General features: G+C 38.2%; 1 protein-coding gene across 1 annotated transcript in view; it reads right to left on the bottom strand.

Moving 5' to 3' along the window:
* Positions 1–226: 226 nt before the first annotated feature.
* Positions 227–18,640, bottom strand: part of LOC108724723 (uncharacterized) — a 362,974-nt gene continuing 344,560 nt past the window's right edge. The window contains 9 exon segments of the mRNA XM_018451298.1: positions 227–4,253; positions 4,843–4,993; positions 6,752–6,964; positions 7,522–7,860; positions 9,969–10,067; positions 13,018–13,275; positions 14,002–14,230; positions 14,745–14,913; positions 16,552–16,618. Of these exon segments, the coding sequence (XP_018306800.1) occupies positions 3,505–4,253; positions 4,843–4,993; positions 6,752–6,964; positions 7,522–7,860; positions 9,969–10,067; positions 13,018–13,275; positions 14,002–14,230; positions 14,745–14,913; positions 16,552–16,618 (2,274 nt within the window). The 3' untranslated portion in view covers positions 227–3,504.

Genomic DNA, 18,640 nt, shown 5'->3' with positions numbered 1-18,640 from the left:
CTTATAAAAAGGTACGACGATGCGCGCTAATTCGCGGCCGCGATTCGCCGTTTTCTAAATCTGTTGTGTTCTTTTATCATTTTATTATTTTATGTACATTATATTCGTTAATCACGCGAGAAGAATGGACTAGACCGCTACGTAAACGCTTAATTTCATTCGACCCTAAGCGCCGCACTTCGTGGCGTTCACGATCGACGAATAAAATTTATCTAAGCGATGGTCGTACAAGGCGACGCTATAGGCCTTTCTTTCGTCAACGACTCGCTTTTCCCTTAAGGGTACGCTTAAATTATCTATTTCGATTACTGCGCCTTGGGTCTACGATTAGAATGAATTTTACTTTACATCAAATGCTGCATATTTTTTGTTCTTCCGAGCTAAATAAAATCACTATCGTGTCTATTCGTACTCTCATAAACTCGTTACTAAATTTAACATCGCGTCGTCCTATATTCTCGCCTATGCTCTCCCGCTTTTTCTTTCTCTCTCTTTCTCTTTCACGCATTCTCTCTCTCTCTCTCTCTCTCTCACTCACACACACATGTACGCACACATATATTCAATTTTCAATCATCCCTCTCATCCTTTCTTGCTATTTCAGCCCTCCCTTTAATAACAGCCACTTCACTCATTCTCTGCACATGTTGGTACTCTCGATGGAACGGATAAACTAGCAGACATTACCGAAATCGACGTACCGTTTATCGGATACGTTCACTCGGCGCCTCTCTTTTGGATCATCGGATCATCGCACAAACTCGATAAAAAAAGTGCCCGCTGATGGAGCTTACGCGCGGGCAGGACGCGACGTAAATCTCAATATTGCGAAATTCGATCTCGGCACGAAAATCGCACGCTGCGGCCGCGATCGAGCGTTAATCGCATTAATCAATCTCGACGTCGATGGAAGCAACTTGCGACTACTCGTTCGGTCTAATCACAGCCGATTTCCGGGCCGATCGGGAATTCATTGTCCCTCCTTCAATGCGCTCCTCGATCGTAGCGCAATGACGTTGCAGAAGAAGCACGCTCTACGTTACATGGATGGCAATATTTGTGTAAAAAGTGTATGACGTGTGTCGTGCGAAACGTTTTCAACGTTAAGCTGTTATCGCGATAACATATTTTAAATACGATAAATATTGAGATCACGGCAGTTTGCATAATCTCCAATTCATCGATCATATTAATTCATATGGAAGTCTCGCTGTTTGGCTTATATCCAATACGTAGCAATTCATGCTGTATAGTTTATTCATTGCCTCTATGAAGATATATCTCTAACACTTGCCGATTGTTATTCCTTGATCATCCGAAGTGATTAAAACCGTGAACAGCAATTGATTTTTTCGTATACTTTTTCAATTAACTTGTCAATATATGACTTTAGCGTTTATCGTAATATGGCATCGCGATAACTCTTTAATATTACTGATCGCTTCCGCATGCTATCCGCCGATATTGTGTCGATCGTTCGTTCGCGGCGGGCGCGCGTTTCCTCTCACGTACTTAATTTTTTTTCTTCTATTTTAATTAATAATGCGCTTCGTCGAGTCGTCGCTGCGTCTCGTAACAGCTAAAATTATTACTTACGATTTATTATTATCCATCGGGCTTCTCGGCTCCTCCCGCACCTGTTCACGCAGCCCTGATTCTCTGATTGCGCTCCCGCGTCTCATAAATTCATCTATGATTTTACACTATACAAGAGATGTACATAAGATCCAACGGTACGATATAATGTGTCGCGTATGTATATTATAGTTTTAAGTTTTGGCAAACGGGCAAGATCAATACAAAACATCGTTATGTCCTACGCGTTAATATTTCCTATGTACATACAAAATCTTTGTAACTTTCAACGTTTTCCTCCCGTGGTCAATATACACACATGTACAGGTTTATCCATCGTGTCGAAGTACTGACGAGTCGCATCGACGATGGGGGATTGTCGGTCGTTAATAGTAAGCAAAGTCCGAGTGACAAATGCGGCGTAATGCGGCGCCGTTCCATGGAGACTTCGGGTTCTCGCTACTCTATACAAAATTATATGCGAACGATGGAAAGTAAGTAGGAAATATTTCCTCGCGAGTCGATGTTAGAGTATCGGGCTTTATTGAAAAGTCGCGTAAATCAGCTAAGTAAGTGAAAAACGCTCGTAAGGCATCCTGTGATAATCCGCATTTACTCTATTACTGTTTAAGATGGATCCTCACGAGTCTGCGCGCCGTATTAAGCGAAAAATTGTCTCGAGTGTCACGGGACGATTCATAACTGTCTCGTTTGCGCACGTTTAACGCACGTCTTCTAGCGACGAGATCGAATGAACGTACAAAAAGCGAGTTCCAAAATATACGACATAAGAGATCGCCGTTCAACGAGAGACGAGAACTCGATAACGCTGGCAGTTTTTGACGAACGCTCGTCGGACGAGCTATATAGTGTTTGCAGTGATTAATCGCGAGGTCGTCCCAGACAAAGATGAAACCGACAGATAATATCGAACGCGAAATCAAAACGGACGCATAACGTTATATTGGATCTTCATTCATGTTTTCCCTTTTCTTTCTTTTTTATTTATTGTACGTAAATGGATCGCGACGACGATTCGCGCAACGCAAATGACGGTCGCTTGTTTCTTCTTTTTTTTTCTATCTATTCAATTTTTAATCGATCGTTATATTGCTACCGTATCACATAGTATTCGCTTATTATTAATTACACGGCTATATGTTAGGCGCGATGTGACTTGGCGGTTTCGAGATGCCGATAGCTATTCGAAATGCATCTCGTTCGAATCGAACGCGGACGTAAACGCGAAGAAACTTCGCCGATGCTCCGGGGAGCTCTTGTTACAATTGTTGAATTTCGTTCGTTTCGCGGAATTCTTGTCTCACTTCTTTCCCATTGCATATCCAAAGATATGAAGTAACAAAATGTCCCCCTCGACGTTACTATCGGAGAGATATTACATCGAGAGAGATATATTAGAACTTCCATTCGCGCTCGTGACAAGAATTACCAAACAAAGTGACATCCTTCGTACTTTGCCAACAACAATAATAGGAAATAAGATATTGCTTTGATATAATATTTTAAATCGAGATGCAATTGAGCGCATGATAATCGTCGCAACGAGCGGACATAGCGACAACTATCAATTATTATATGTCGTTAGCAATTTCGTTAGAATTGCTTTAACTCTGAGTCGTCCAAAATGGAAGAAATATCTTATCGCCAAGTACGCTCGTCAGGATCGCTAATTCGAGAACTACATCTCTCGTTGGATATAAAATGTCTGAGACATTTTGATCCCAATATTACTCAAATATCTCGTGGACGAATCGTAGGCACCATAGCCTGAAGACGATCGTGATCGTGTAACCCTTTGAATCCGAACTAAGGCCGCTCCATTGCTCGATTTTTTTATTTTCGTATTTCTTACCTTCGAGCTAAAGTCGCGCCACGACTCGTCGGCCTACAAATTTGTTGTGGCTTTCCTCATTGGTAACTCCCGTCGTTGTTTTGACTCTTACCGCCCTGGGAAGTTGGTGACGCTCTGCTGAAGCTACCGAAGGTCTTGGTCGGCGAATCCGACGATGCGGTGCTGGCGGTAGCGAGTACTTTGTCCCTAGGCGGAGGTGCCGAGCTAATGCTGGACGAGCTGACACCGGAGTCGCTGGATTTCTCACTAAGACAACCGCGTTGGCTGAGGCCGGTGACATTGGCGGTGCTCTCAAGGCCGAGATCACTGGTACCACCGACTATGTATTTGACCATACCGCCCAGTTTCTGGCTGCTTTCGCAAGCGTCCTCAATTACCACCGTTTCGCCAAAGTTGCCTCTCTTCGCGATGTACCGCACGTTGCCACCTCGCAGTAGAGGCGACTTGTCGAACTGACTCTCTTTCTGACCCGCTACCGAGCTGGAGATCGGTATGTTAGGATGAAAGTCGTCCTTCGCATCAGTTAAACTGCCGTCCGTACCGCCAGCACTGCTGGTGTTTTTCGTAATTGCTGTCGCGTTGTCTAGATTGTTCTCTCTCGACAGCTTTGACGACGTTGTGGTTGATTCCGGGCTAATGGTTCGTCGACTGGTTGTATTTTTGTGTGCGTCGTAACAGCCAGAGTCCCGTGGAAACTGACGTCGATTAAACGGGGAACAGTGGCCGGACGTCTGGCCGGAGGTTAAGACCAGACGACTGACCTCATCACCTTCCGAACTCGAGGCCAGGTCACCTTCGCTGCCCGCTATAAGAATAGACAAAAAAAAGATAGCGCGCGCATGTGTAAAAATTCGTGTTTTAATCACCAGTTTATTTATAAGTTATTAGATACTAATAATTTTAAAATGCATCCTTGAAATATGTGCAAATATACATTTTTTATGTGTGTGCAATGCATTTCTATAGCAATTTAATTCTTTGAAAATATTTTCATTTTTACCAAGTAAATGAAACCTGATGGAAAAGTTAAATAAAGTTAAATAAAGTAGAATAAAAATAAAATTAAACCAAAACAAAATACAAAGTTGAATTTTTTGGCCATTTATTTATCATTGAATTTTACGAAGTTAAATATTTATCTAAAAATTTTTTATTTTCATATTCCACATTTGTAGAGATTTTAATGATTTAAAGTGACATTTTGAATCTCCTTTGTATTAAATAATGAAAGAACTGTCCCCTTTATATCCAATTACAATATAATTTTAAAGATGTATAACATGTATTAATTGTAACATGATATATGCAGTAAGACAAATAGCAACGATGATGAAAAGGGCTTTAGGGAGACGTGAATAATACATATGTAGCTGGTATACGTTCGGTATACTCACACTGAAGATCGTGTAGGAGTTGCACGGCGGTGAGTATCTTGGCACGATGCTCGGGTTGATGTATACGCAAATAGTCCAGATCCGCTGCCTCTAACTCCCTGAAGAGCTCCAGATCCTCGTATCCGTTCAGCACAAAAACTGGAATATGTTCCTGCGCGAGCGTAACATTCATCTTTGAGACGCTACCCCCATCTTAACAGAGCTTTGAATAGTTTACTTGTACAATGAAATGCGCTTGCAGTTTAATACACTTGGAAGAAGCTTACGGAATTCTTATAAAATTATCTTAAGAAGCTTACAGAGAATTCCCTTCTCAGCAACATTTCTCACACTTTGATTGGAAAACGTTGAATTAAATGTTATATCTTCACGATTTGAATATAGATAACACATTGCAAGTGATATAATCTCAAATGATAAAAAATAAATTTTGGAAAGAAACAGAAAGTACTTTTTTTATATTCCATAATGTAATTTTTTTCTATTTAGTTGACCTTTATAATTCATGCGGGAGAAAAATTCATTTTTTTTTGCAAAATAAATGTCTCAATATGATAATAATAATAATAATAATAGTTATGTGATGAAACTATGCCTAAAAAGCAAGATAAAAGATCTCCATGAGTTTGATTTAGTACGGAAGCATTATAATTATGAGAGAGTCGCTTCAAAGAATCTTAATTATCTCGTGATCTTTAAGATATTCAATAACCAAACATTTCAAACGTTACTGTACAGTTACGCGAGTTTTAATGACGGTCTCAAGCAATCAGCCGAGAAGAGGATACTTTGGATCTCCATCCGTTGATATAATTCGCACAGAGGGCCATTCGGACTTCAATTAAGTGTATACCAATACCCTGAAAAGGCGCACACAAATCTGTGACGCTCATTAAACGATCGATCATAGCGGCTTAATTAAGTGGCACGGCTTCCTGAATCGCGCGGAAACGACGTTTCCGGTACAGCGACTCCTCGCCCTATCATTTCGTCCCATCCCTTCCTGTCGCTTCCGTACCTTCGACTCTGGAGACTCTGCGAGACACGCCTCTTGACAGTGAATCACAATCGAGTCTAATCTGTCGTCGAATCGCGAGACTGTACATAATATCCGAGAAAGCTACCGAATGCTTTTAGTAAATTTTATGATGAATTTAGAGTCAATTCTTTCTTCTAAAAATAATTGTAAGCAGGTAATTATAAACGTTTCTAACGTGCAACACAAAATATTAACATAATTAATATTAATAAGTCTGAAATATATAATAACTTAAAATTTATGTATTTAAGTTTTAAATATAGTTAAGATAAAAATTAAATATTAAATTAAAAATAAAATTTGGTTATCTATTTAGATTTTCTTGGAATTTGCTAACCCCACAACTACTGATACTTTCATATAAAAACAATTGCCAATTTTGATAATTCGATTTTTAAGATTTGCGATTGGAAAGACATACGATACAGTTTCAAGATATTTTGTATACAGCGAACGTTGGAGATAAATCAGAAAGAAAATGAATGACCAAAATGAGGTAAAGGAAATACCAGAACGTACAGCAGGTGAGGATAAAAATGAGCAAGGCGCAGACAAGAAGCGAGAGTTGGAGAGAGAAAAGGAGATGAATAGGAAGGGAGGAATCGAACAAAAAGGACTCGTTATGGTCTGCGGGACCTGCAAGTTGTATAAGGTATAAACTGGAAAGCTGATGCGATGGTGCGAGAGGACACGAGAGAAGGGATGACGGGGAACGGGGAATGGGAGTGCGATAGGGACATCGAATAAAGAAATATATAAAAGCAAATTCTCTACTTTGCATTCGACGCCATGCAAATGCGAATCAGTTTGTTCGAGCCGCGGCGAGATATTACTCTCCCTCCCCTTCTCTCTCTCTCTCTCTCTCTCTACCTGAAGATTCATTCTCTGCAAGAGCTCTTGAACGGAACCCGGCTTCTGCCTGTATCTCTGACCCCACTTGCCCCGCTCCGGTTCCCCCCGCCTGGGCACCCTGTCGTTCAGTATCTCGACGTTTATGAACTTGAAGTGGCCTATCCTGTTGTGTACAACGCCCTTCCATAGTCCGCTCTTGTTCATTTGTACCACATCGATTACGTCCCCCTTCTGAAACAATGTTGCCACGCGAGCATTCGTAAGGGAAACCCTTTCATTACGATACGTTCGATCAAACATTATCAAGTTTCCCCTTTAGATGGTTTGAAAAACAGAAGCCAATACGCGGAAAAAATGACATACGAATTCCAATATAATTTCCACACTGAAAAAAGAATTTGATAATAGCTACCAAATATTGAATGAAATAATTCTAAATGTTCGGTTAATATAATAAAAAAAAATAATTCTACTTTCTCATAAATATTTAGCAAGTAATATCAAACATTAGAATCAACCATTTGGTAATACTTACTAAATATTTAGAAAAATAAAATTATTTTTTATTATATTAACCGAATGTTTAATTGGAATTATTTCATTCAACATTTGATAACTACTACTATAGATTCTTTTTTTAGTGCACTCAAATTAATTAAAAACGACGAATAGTAGCAAACATTGTCAATTATAAAAGTTGTACTTGCAAATAATTACGACAAATTTACCGTAACGCTGTTAACGTTTACTGAGTTTCACATAGAATTTCGATTATCGTGAAGGTGGACCTTGAACTTTAACGCGTCCTTGTCGTAAGGACTGGGCGTGTAATCCACCAGTGCCCTCGCTCGACACAGGACGGGGCCGATGGACGTCGGGCTGACGGCATCTCTGTCCTCGCAGGATATCGAGCTGTGATTGCTTCCTGCGCGTACCAGAGCCTGCGTGCTTGAACCGCTACCGCTCGGCAGGCTCTCGACGCTGCTCGCGCTGCATGGGAAGGCCTCCGAGGAGGCGCGATCCTGGCGCAACCTCGAGATCTTTCTCTGCACGTCGTGCCTTAAATTCCTCGCACGGCCTGCGATACCCGCCCTGGCATCGCCCTCAAGCAGGGCGCTGGCCTCCGACTGGAAATTTTAATTGAGTTTTGGAGAACATCGGGGTCGCACCGTGCCCGGAATACGTGCTCCATCGAATGCATCGGGAAAGGAACGGCGACGCGCCAGTAGCGCGTTAATTAAATCGAGGAGCTATGTGAAATAGGGATCTCCATTGGCCGAGCCGTTTTCAATAATGCATTTATGGCGCTTTGGAATGTGACACGATAGAGAGTTACGCGCAGAGCCTGACATGAAAAGTATACCATCTTGATTAGATCTTGGAGAGTCGATTTGTTTACATTTAAATAATCATAGATTATTGCACATCATCACGAAATAATTGCAATTTGCCATCAACTATTAGTTACTTAGCCTATTGCATATTTATCTCTATTACGATTAATTACTTATGCTTTTTTCAAAACATTATCACATAACTCCTCGAGTTTTCAGAAATAAAAACAACTTGAGAGACATTTGTTTTATTGTGTTGAACGCAATTGGAAAGTTTGTGTTAATTTAGCACAAGACGATCATGTTAGAAAGTAACACATACATTATGTGAAAAAATTAATACAAAAATTAATACAAAAATGTAACAATGACATATTATTCTAATATATTAAATTAACACGTAATTTATTCGTTTATCTTAGAATTTACGTTTTAAAATATATAATTTTTATATTATTTGTTCACTTACTCATAAACTATGTTATTTTGAAGAAATGTTGAATATTCATTTGTTGAATATAAAAATGTAAATAATATAATCATATTATGTTAAATTAACAGTCATTAAAGATTCGATATAAAATTTTAACAAAGATGTGAATGGACTGTTTTTTAAACACAAATACGAAACATTTTTTATTGTGCATGCATTTCCAACGAAAACGATCATGAGATATTTCGATAGAAGCAAATTATTCTCATTTCCAAACCTATACTCTGACATCAGTTTGTCAATGGAGTAGATAAATGTGTTAGGGTTATTAATTCATTTTGTTTGGATTTTATTTTATAAAATGAGATACTACACACGAAAGCATACTACAGCATTTGAAGCAGAATAGGTAAATGATGCGAGCGTGAAAACCTCAGAGGAAATCAATGTTCGAAATAAGAATAAAGACAGAATACGCTAATTTCGTTTGTGAAAATTGCCATGCAATCCAATCTGTTAGAATAACATACTCATTTATATATATATATATGTGTGTGTATATGTGTATAATTGTATATTTACTTCCATTCCCATTGACTTTCAATCATAATAAAACGACATCACAGTAATGTTATGCCGTTATCCTGTTATCAACGGAAGATTATATATTACCGTTGTTGTCATAAACAACGCGTTTATCAAGTGATAGACATACTCATTATGAGATGTATACCCAAAGCCTGTATACTTATGACAGACAATCACGACGTAACTGTGATTTTATGTAAATATAAATTAATTGGATAAGATCAATAAACTCCGTTTTGTGTTATGGAAATTAAATACTATGAATACTCGCGATTGAATTGAATATTATGAGTTTCACGATAAACGTCTAAATGTAAACAATTTCGTATAATGATCGACTTTCTAATATATCTTTCATATATAATATTAATCGACTTTCTAATCTATCTTTTCTTTTTTAATCTTCCATGTGAAAATCATTTCGTTAAATTACATAGCTATTAATAACAGCAGAGAAATTTAATTTTTTTAATGTATAGACCGCGTTTTAAAGGATATGCATGTTTGTATCAAGATTTACTATTTATTTATTTCTCGAAATTCAAGATAGAAAATATTACATAATACTTTCAGTTCATTTAGAGTGAGTACTCGGAAGCGCAGAAAGATTCCTGCCTTTCTCTGATGGAACAAACAACAGAGGAGGAATGCAATACTTTGTGATTTTACTAATCACCCGTCAGTGACAGTTATGTGCACAGGCATGTTTTTCTTAGTTATCGTACTGTTTGGACGCGCTGCCTGTATCTATTCGTATAATAGTGACTGAGGACGCCATGCATCTGAGTATACGTAGAAATGGCAAAGAAGGAAAAATGCGGAAAAAATAAAAATAGAATCTGCACGTTTTCTCGAAGGACTACTCTCATACGTTACGTACTGTATGCACGGCGGCCGAGTGTTGACTTTCGAGTTCTTCTTGATCTTCGTAATCGCTACTCTGGCTCGGTGACAGTCCCTCCTCGCCGCTACTCCGACTCTAAAATGTTGACACCTCGTAGAAACAGTTCTAATAGCGAAATACGGAAGGAGGAAGCGGGCACACTATGATGGATCTAATAGCGCGCGGATGCTGTTAGACAGGGCGACGGTTACGGGCATATCGCTAAGTAATATCGGACACGCGAGACCGCCACTGGTGGTCCAGAGCAGGTATTAGAGGCACAGAGGCATGGAGATACAGTACCCAATATCAAAAATATTATACCGTACGTGCAAGCGCAAGGGCTACCTCGAAAGTTTTTTTTTTTAATAACATAGAATTAGTACGTAAATCTTGAAATACGTTATCTTGAAATAACTGCAATCGATATACGAAAATGTAGAATATTTTAGTTAAAAAAAATTTTTGAGTATTATATACACACATATATATATATATATGTATATAGGGGAGAGTTGCTGAATGCGTACTGGTCGACTAAATCGTACCTCATCAATATTTTATATTATTAGTTAATATAAGCAATATTTAGTAACAATAATACAAAATATATGAGAAATGAGTAATATAGACAAAAATATAATAATCTACATCTTGTTTTATGAATGTTAGCGACGTTTAAAAAATCAGGTACATCTGATATTAATTTTTAATCAACTTATGTAGCTGATAACAACGCGATCATCCAATTTTATTATAAATTTTTGTATTTTTATAAAAGAAGATTTATTGTAGAGTATTTTACATTCACTGTATATATATATTTGCAATCATTGTTAAATCGATATTTTTACAAAATTCATCAAGTTTCTTAAATCGTATCATCAAAAGATAAGGCTGACAATAATAAAACTAATAATTTATATCAATGTAAATATCAAGTGCAAAAATATATTTAAGCAAATTTTTTTGGTGTCATTTGTTTTTTTATTATTGTTATTTAATAATTATAAAATATCTGATTTTCTTCAATAAATTATTAAAATTAGGTATTAATTAATTATTAGGTATTAATTAATGATTTCTTTTATTAATCTTATATTTTTAATTGTTTTCATTCATAAATTCAATACTTTCAAAGGAAATACGATAAAAAATATCTATAAGTACGATTTAAGCGACCGGTTGCTTAAATCGTATCTTTTGTAGCATGTTACAAAAAGATTTATAACAAATTAATTTGTTATTGGTGGAAAGTTAAACATATAATAATAAGCGTCCAAAATCTCAAGCTACAATTTCTAATGTTCATTTGCGTACAAAACAGTGCCAAATGGAAAATATAATAAAAAATAAGTTAAGTGGTACGCATTCGACAACTTTCCCCTATGTATTTTATTTTTCAAAATGGATTTCTCTAAATACTTTGGAGTAAAATCTCACTCTAAAAAATCAAAATTGAATCAGTTTTGAAAGAGTGCAGAGTGGTTCAATTTTCAATTTTTAAAAGTGAGATTTCAATCTTCAGAGTGACATTCACTAAAAGTTTTAGAGAGAGATTGTGTTCATTATTATCCATTTTCAATATCACAGCTTCATAAATAATTGCAATGATAAAATAATTTATGAGATGTGCAAGATTAAGCTGTTTTCAAATATTTTGAAAGTATACATAGCCTATTAATTGTTTCCAACGTTAAAATATTTAATGTTTCTTTCGAGGTAACTTTCGCGATAAACTAAATAATAGCAGCAGATATACAAATGAATTAGGGGAGTTAAGTATATAAGTGTTACACACGACGTGTTAACCACGTTATACATTCGATATATTAATAGAGAGGGGGATTGCGTGTTACATGAGAAAATAAAGAGCGTATGCAGGCTACGCCGGTTTAGATGGGTTAGTGATATACTTAATATTGGCGTGTCAGTGTGTGAGTATTATTTATACACATAGAGGCTGTCAGTGCTGTGTAGGCGTCAGAGCAGGAAATGAGGCACCTTATTCTGGGGTGCTCTGATCAGATTATGAGGCTCTCCAGTTTTTGCTTAAACGTCAAGCACGATTATTATAATGTTGCACGCCCAACTATCACGATTGAACTACAATAAAGATATAAATCAAATATATACATATAGATATGTGTATAAAGCGCAAACCATAGACCATGCTTCGTCAAAAATTTTAAAAGTGTCATTTTTATCAACCAATCCTTTATAATCTCTAGTTTTAAATATCTTAATGATTATATTATAAACTTTATTTCTTAAATTCATTACTTCTTATATTCTATATATTTTTATAATAATATATGTTATAGTATTTTATCTTTGTTATGATAAACATTGATCGACGAAAAAGAATGAGAAAGAATTATTAAGAAAGCATACATTTCCCGGCAGTTCAAACAAGACGCTGATAAATGCTGAAGCTCTACCACGGTAGTGGTATCCGATCGTTATCAAGTTTGCGAAGTCGACGAAGAATAACGTTTGTTCGGCGGACGAGGAAACTGGTAGATTCGACGTGATTTCAACGCAATCGCTGCATCGTCGGGCCATCGCGCCCGATTCCTCGCAAACAATCCGTAAATCTCGTGGATTCTCATTGTCCGTCCGACGGATGGATCGAGTGGTTCTCGGCGCTTGGATTCACAGAGGCAACACACCGGAAACTGACCGGAGAACAGCAGCATCTCACTCAAACGTAGCAACGTACATATGGCAATCGACCACGATGCAATTTCTCCGCGAGGGTATCTCGCGATCTGACATGCACGAGATAAGCCAAACGAAAAATCCATATTCACGAGTACGAAAATCCTCACATTTATTGCATCTAATTAGTCGAGATACTCCTCCGTCTCCTGTTTTCGAAGACGCTCGGCATAGCTAAATGTAATAGATCGAGCACATACGTCACGCGCCAGACAAGCGTACACAGGTGGGTTAGAGAGAATAGTATGGAAACTGGCCTGGATGTGCCTGCGGGAAAGGTGATAGGGAGAGAGCTACGTCATCCATAGATTCGGCAGATACGAACATATCTGGGAACCGGGCGGCGTTGCGCGTTGCTTTGCGGTGACGTTGCGTCGGTGACGGTGTTGGTAACGGTCGTGCTAGCGGCGGGGTGACGCTGATTGGGTCGGGGTGAGACCGAGTGGTGATGTTCGTGATGATGGCGATGGTTGTGACGGTGCTCGTGGTGATGCTCCGGCCGATCGGGGTGGCGACCGCCCACCGAAGGCTGATCGCTCCTACTCGTGTCCACCGACACAGTCGACAGTCTCGAGCTCACACTCTGCAGCCCCAAAATTAAATAAATCACGCCGTGACGTACGCCCGCGAGAAGGTAGGCGCCAACCTTTCCCTCCCAATCCCCGTTGTATGCCCATGGGATCCGAGCCAGTTGGATCTGCGCTTCTCACAGGGGAGATCGAATTTGGGCGAGGGCTAAGAGAACCCAACAGTACCCGCGTCCTCTGCGTGGTGCGCTTATCGCAACGCAGTGACTTAATGTAATTTCGCTATGGAGCGACGACTACGATCTAACGGGATTTATCCAGACTGGATTCGGTCCTTCAATATTACGCCTCGTTGCAATAATATTACCCGCGACTTAACGAGGTTCGTGACTTACTTGAGGCACGGTGATTTGGTAATTTCAAGCGACGGAATCCTGAAGGGTAGCACATGTCGTTTCGTTCACTTTGTCAAGGCTAGTTAACCATGCTAGTTAACCAAGACTAGCTACCCCTGAACGTAAATAAGGCATTACAAAAACCGTAGCACAAAAATATCATCGAGCTTTATTTTTAAGGGGTACGAGTTGGCTATACTTATTCACCATATATAAACATTCCGCCGCTTATACTAACAATAAGATATTAAAGCATTTATAAGACGGTGTAACTTGATTGTACTAGCAACAAAGGAATTTCCGCATGAACGCGACAATGTTTGTAGTGCAACGTTTACGAAGTGACGTGAAGTTGCCCGGATTGTCGCTCGATGACGATGGACTTACCTGTACGTCGCTACTCGCGTAATCTCCGCTCTCACGAGAAGCTCTCGAATGCGTTAAGGGTATGATCGTCGGTGGATTATTGTGACCCTGAGGAACAATGAGACCTCGCATCGTTGACGTTGCACCTTTCCTCGAGCGGTCGCGTGGCAAACTAATATCGCCAGCTGTTCGAAGAGATATCACACCCTCGCCTCGATTCTCCGGCCTCATATTCAGCGTGAAACATACCCTGATATTCGATTGTGTTATCAATTGTAATGAAAAGATCTATATTTTTTCAAAATTCATAAAACTGTACTACTATACTTATAAAGGAACTGTTGGAACTGTCCCTCACCGATTCTGATAAGCTTTGGATATGTTGTAGAGTACAGCATCAAAAAGTATTAAATTCATATTTTTTTATCTGCTTATCTCAAGGTTTAGAGAATTATTTCGAAATTATTTCTGGGGGTGAAGATAAATTAAAAATTTTTCAAAACAAAGTGAATACACTGTTATTAAGAGTATAAAATACTATAAAACTTTTGTATAAAGCATTTTTTATATACCTCATAGTTTCGACGATATTCACGGAAAATGAAAAAAATCCGGTATTTTTAAAGTTGTTTTAATTCCTAAATTATGAAAATAAAAAAACATAGATCTAATATTTTTTTATGTTCGACATATACCCAAAGCTTATCAAAATGTCCATTGCAATAATTCAGATTTATTCTTATTTTAAATTGCAGAAACATTACCTTCCGTTTTGGATAGTTGCAGTAGGTATTGGACCGCCACTGGCTCCCATAAGAAAGTCTTCGGGATCTGATTCATAAGGTGGTTCGTCGTACCAATGACCGCCTGGTCCAGGACCTAAACTACCTGCACCTCCGCATCGCGCGTCTTCATCGTACATGTACGTATCATCTGCAAATTATTGTTTTGTTTTTTGATTTGCGAATATTGACTTGCGAATTAATAATTCCAATTTCCGATTAAAAATTAAAATAAAGTAAACATAATTAATTTTTGTATGTGAGGCATCCTATCAAATTTTGCAAAAACTTAGAAGAAAAATAATTTCAATAACTTTAAATTGAATACCGTTTGAAAAAAAGAAGATAATATTTTTAATCGAAAATATTAAAAGAATATAAAAAATAAACAAAAATTGCAAGTGTGTTGATTTAAAAACTCTCAAAAAATGAATGTTCGTGTATCATATTCTAATAATATATTCAAATCTTAAAAAATATGCTAACAATTATAGGATTTAAAATATTAATCATGAATGTACTGAGTAAAATTACATTTAATATCAACTTTAAGAATTTGGATCCACTTCTAGTATAGAAACCTGGGACTGACAAGAGTATATTATGTAAAGGAAGAGAGAGGGAGAGAGAGTGTGAGAGAGAGGTAGCAAAGAGGGTTTGGAAAATGAAGATGGCAGGTATTAACAATAACGAGATTAGTTCCCGTGCGCGGAGGATTTTGCGACGTGCTGTAGCAGCTTTGTGCATAGGAAATAAAACAACCACATTAATGATAAATCGACAATAAAGAGCATATTCATAGAATATATAAAATAACATTAGACCCATGTTGTAATTATACTATCTTTAATAATTTTCAATGTATAAAATATTAAAATATATAAATTCACATGTTATTAGTTTTATAAGTACTTCTTCTTTGTTTCTTAATTTGTTACTTAATTTTAAAAGTTTGAGAATTTCTCCGATATTTTTAAATATAAATAAATGTCAAATTACGTGATATAAGCTTCCACTAAAATTACATTTAACTATTTCCTCTTAGCATATATTCTCAAAAAATAAAAGTAATCAAAGTAATAAAATTAAAAATGATAGCTAACATAATACGATTAATATGTCAATAAGTTTTATCGTTTAAAAATAATGATGATAAATAAAATATTAATTGTACTTATCCTCTGTGTATTTAAATAATTGTTAAATATAATTGAATAATTTTTCAATTTACATTTTAATAATTTCTTTAAATAATATAAATCATATGACCTTACAATCTAGGTTTTTTCAAAGAGCGCCTCTTATTATATTTCAACTTGTATTATTATTTATATTCTATATCGTCTTATATTTATCGTCTTTAACATTCAATGTTAATTTGACAAACCCTATATCAAAAGCTTTTTCCTTCCTCTTTTTCAGTGCAAACGCCTTTTTGCGAGGCATAGGAATCATTTTGGTACGTCTCCATTTTATCGTAAAAAGCCGCTGAGGCTACGAGGAGCGAGATTTCGCGAAAGACTACGAGGGGAGCCATCAGGAAACGAATGCTCAAAATGAGTCTCGCGAGAGTGAGCAGCTACACATACGAGGTGTCAGGCATTTGGGAGTCGATTCTCATGCCGGCTGTGGCACGTGCACGTTTTGTTCAACGTGCACACACACGTTTACATTCCCGCACTCACGTACGCGCTTATACATACACGGACAGGGAGCAAGAGAGGGCGGGTTATAGGTCGTGGAGAGACGAGGCGACAACTAGCGGGAGGTTAGTCCTTGATGTACTTACCCCCAGGGAGCTGACCCCGTCCGTCTCGTCCTAGCTGCATTAAACCCTGCCGGATATCCCTCAGTATCTGAAACAGCACAATGTCGACGTCGTGAGTAAACGTTTATCCGGCATTGTGATTAAAACTGCAATTAGCCGCGTTTGCTCTAGTGTTTGCATGCCGCAGAATTGCTTTCGTTGATACCAACGTAAGTATCGATTAATTTAATCTTAAGTATCGATGATGAACGCTTGAAACTCTCATTATTTATTTAATGAGAGATAAAAGGAAGATGTAATATTTTCGAGTTGTCATAAAAAATGCGCTCCTATATATTTTGGAAAATTATATTGTACGAAGATATATGATTAAGTGAAGATGATGTTCCATATAATTGATGCAGAGGAGAACTCATTATCTGGGATCTCTCATTACATAGGAGTACTTGCAAATTGATTTTATGTCTTCTTAAATTAAGTTTACAAAGTTGTGCAATGATTAGGTTTAATCCTTGAAATCCCTGATGTAACTTTAAAATCTATAAAATGTTATTTAAATACATCAGAATCTTTCATTAAACTTTGTAGCATGTCCAGGTATTGCTTCTACGCAAATTGCTTTTCTACGTAAGTAGTTAATTGAAGTAATGGCGCGCCTAAGGACTGAATTTCATGCCGGGAGATGCCCTGCCACCGGTAGCGTAATCACGTGTAATCTAAATGGTATTACCGAGAACTTACATGCGCAGGTTCTTTCACGGCGGATAATCGCCGTTATCCGGCCAGTGTTGGACCACCATCGATGTTTTTCAGATCTTCGCAACCATAACGGCGAGGCAAAGAGATGGAAGAAAGGATAAAGAGAACTGTGTACATGTATCGCGGTTTTTTTACGGTCGATGACCGCGAGTCCTCGGTAATCGGTGGAACAAAACGAAAAGCGATTATCGATCAGGATGCTGCAGACGTAATGTCCTGATGAGGGACAGCCCGGTCGAAGGTTGTTTCCTGGGCGAGAAAAAAGACCGGAATAGCAGTCAGGGCGGAAGAAGATGAGGAAGAGGAGGAGATTGTTGAGGTGGTCGCCTGCGGCCGGTCTTTTCCTACCGAACCGAAGTTGAGGCTAAAGCGAGGGATAAGAAGCGGGAGCAAAGAGAAGAGAGAACAGGAAGGACAACAGGGAGGAGGGTCAGGAAGAAAAAGAAGGAGATTCTCCAAGGAGCAATAAACCCGCGGAGGTGACACTAAAACTTTTACACGGATAGCGACCTTTATTTCCATATTGCTCAAAAGGAACATGGCTGCTTTATTTCTTCCAACGGATCCTTCTTCGGTATCTCCTTTTTTTTTCCCCCCCCCCTCCCTCCCATCCCCGAATCGTCGCACCCCCGGATTCGCACGGCCCGTGATACCGCCGGTTTTCGGCAATTTCCAACGGCCCTTTCTCGCGCCCCTCCTCTTTTAAAACTTCGCAGAATTTCACAAAGCTTACGTCCACGTAATTAAAACTCCCGGCTCGTGCACCCGGTTACGATGTTCGCGCCGTCTACTTTTACGCGCGCGATCTTTCTCTCTAATGGGCAGTTTTTGGCAAGTAACGATGATAGGAGAAAGAAAGAGAGAGAGAGAGAGAGAGTCTCTTCTTGTATGGAGGGAGATTCTCGAGGATACGCGACACACGTAACGAGCTGCAAGCTGAGCTGCCACGCTGCGGCATGGCGTTACTCTCGATGTTGTTACGTGCGAAGCGTGTGTAATGCGTCGCTCGAGTGTTCTCTCACGTGAAGCAACGCGTTATACGCGTGCACCCGCTTATGCATGAGCCGCACGGTACACATGATTGCATCAAAACGGTCCCGTTTTACGTTGAAACTGCCACTTTTCCTTCATTATTGGGTATCTTTTGAATTTGCAAAATATTCAGCGTTCGCCGTGTTATTTTCTACGCAGAGAAAATTTTTCGGTCAATTTCAAATATATTTTATTTTAATAAAAATTGATTGAGCACAACATTAAATATCTTGATACAATTTAAAATGCCATTTATTGCCATTAAGATAAATTTTATTTTAAATTTAAAAAAGTCCTATACATATATATCCTGTTCATA

Source organism: Mycetomoellerius zeteki, unplaced genomic scaffold (assembly GCF_001594055.1).
Source record: "Mycetomoellerius zeteki isolate Tzet28-1 unplaced genomic scaffold, Tzet1.0 scaffold31, whole genome shotgun sequence".
Lineage (NCBI taxonomy): Eukaryota > Metazoa > Arthropoda > Insecta > Hymenoptera > Formicidae > Mycetomoellerius > Mycetomoellerius zeteki.
The sequence above is the reverse complement of the archived record's forward strand: the minus strand, read 5'-3'. Positions and strand labels throughout refer to the sequence as shown.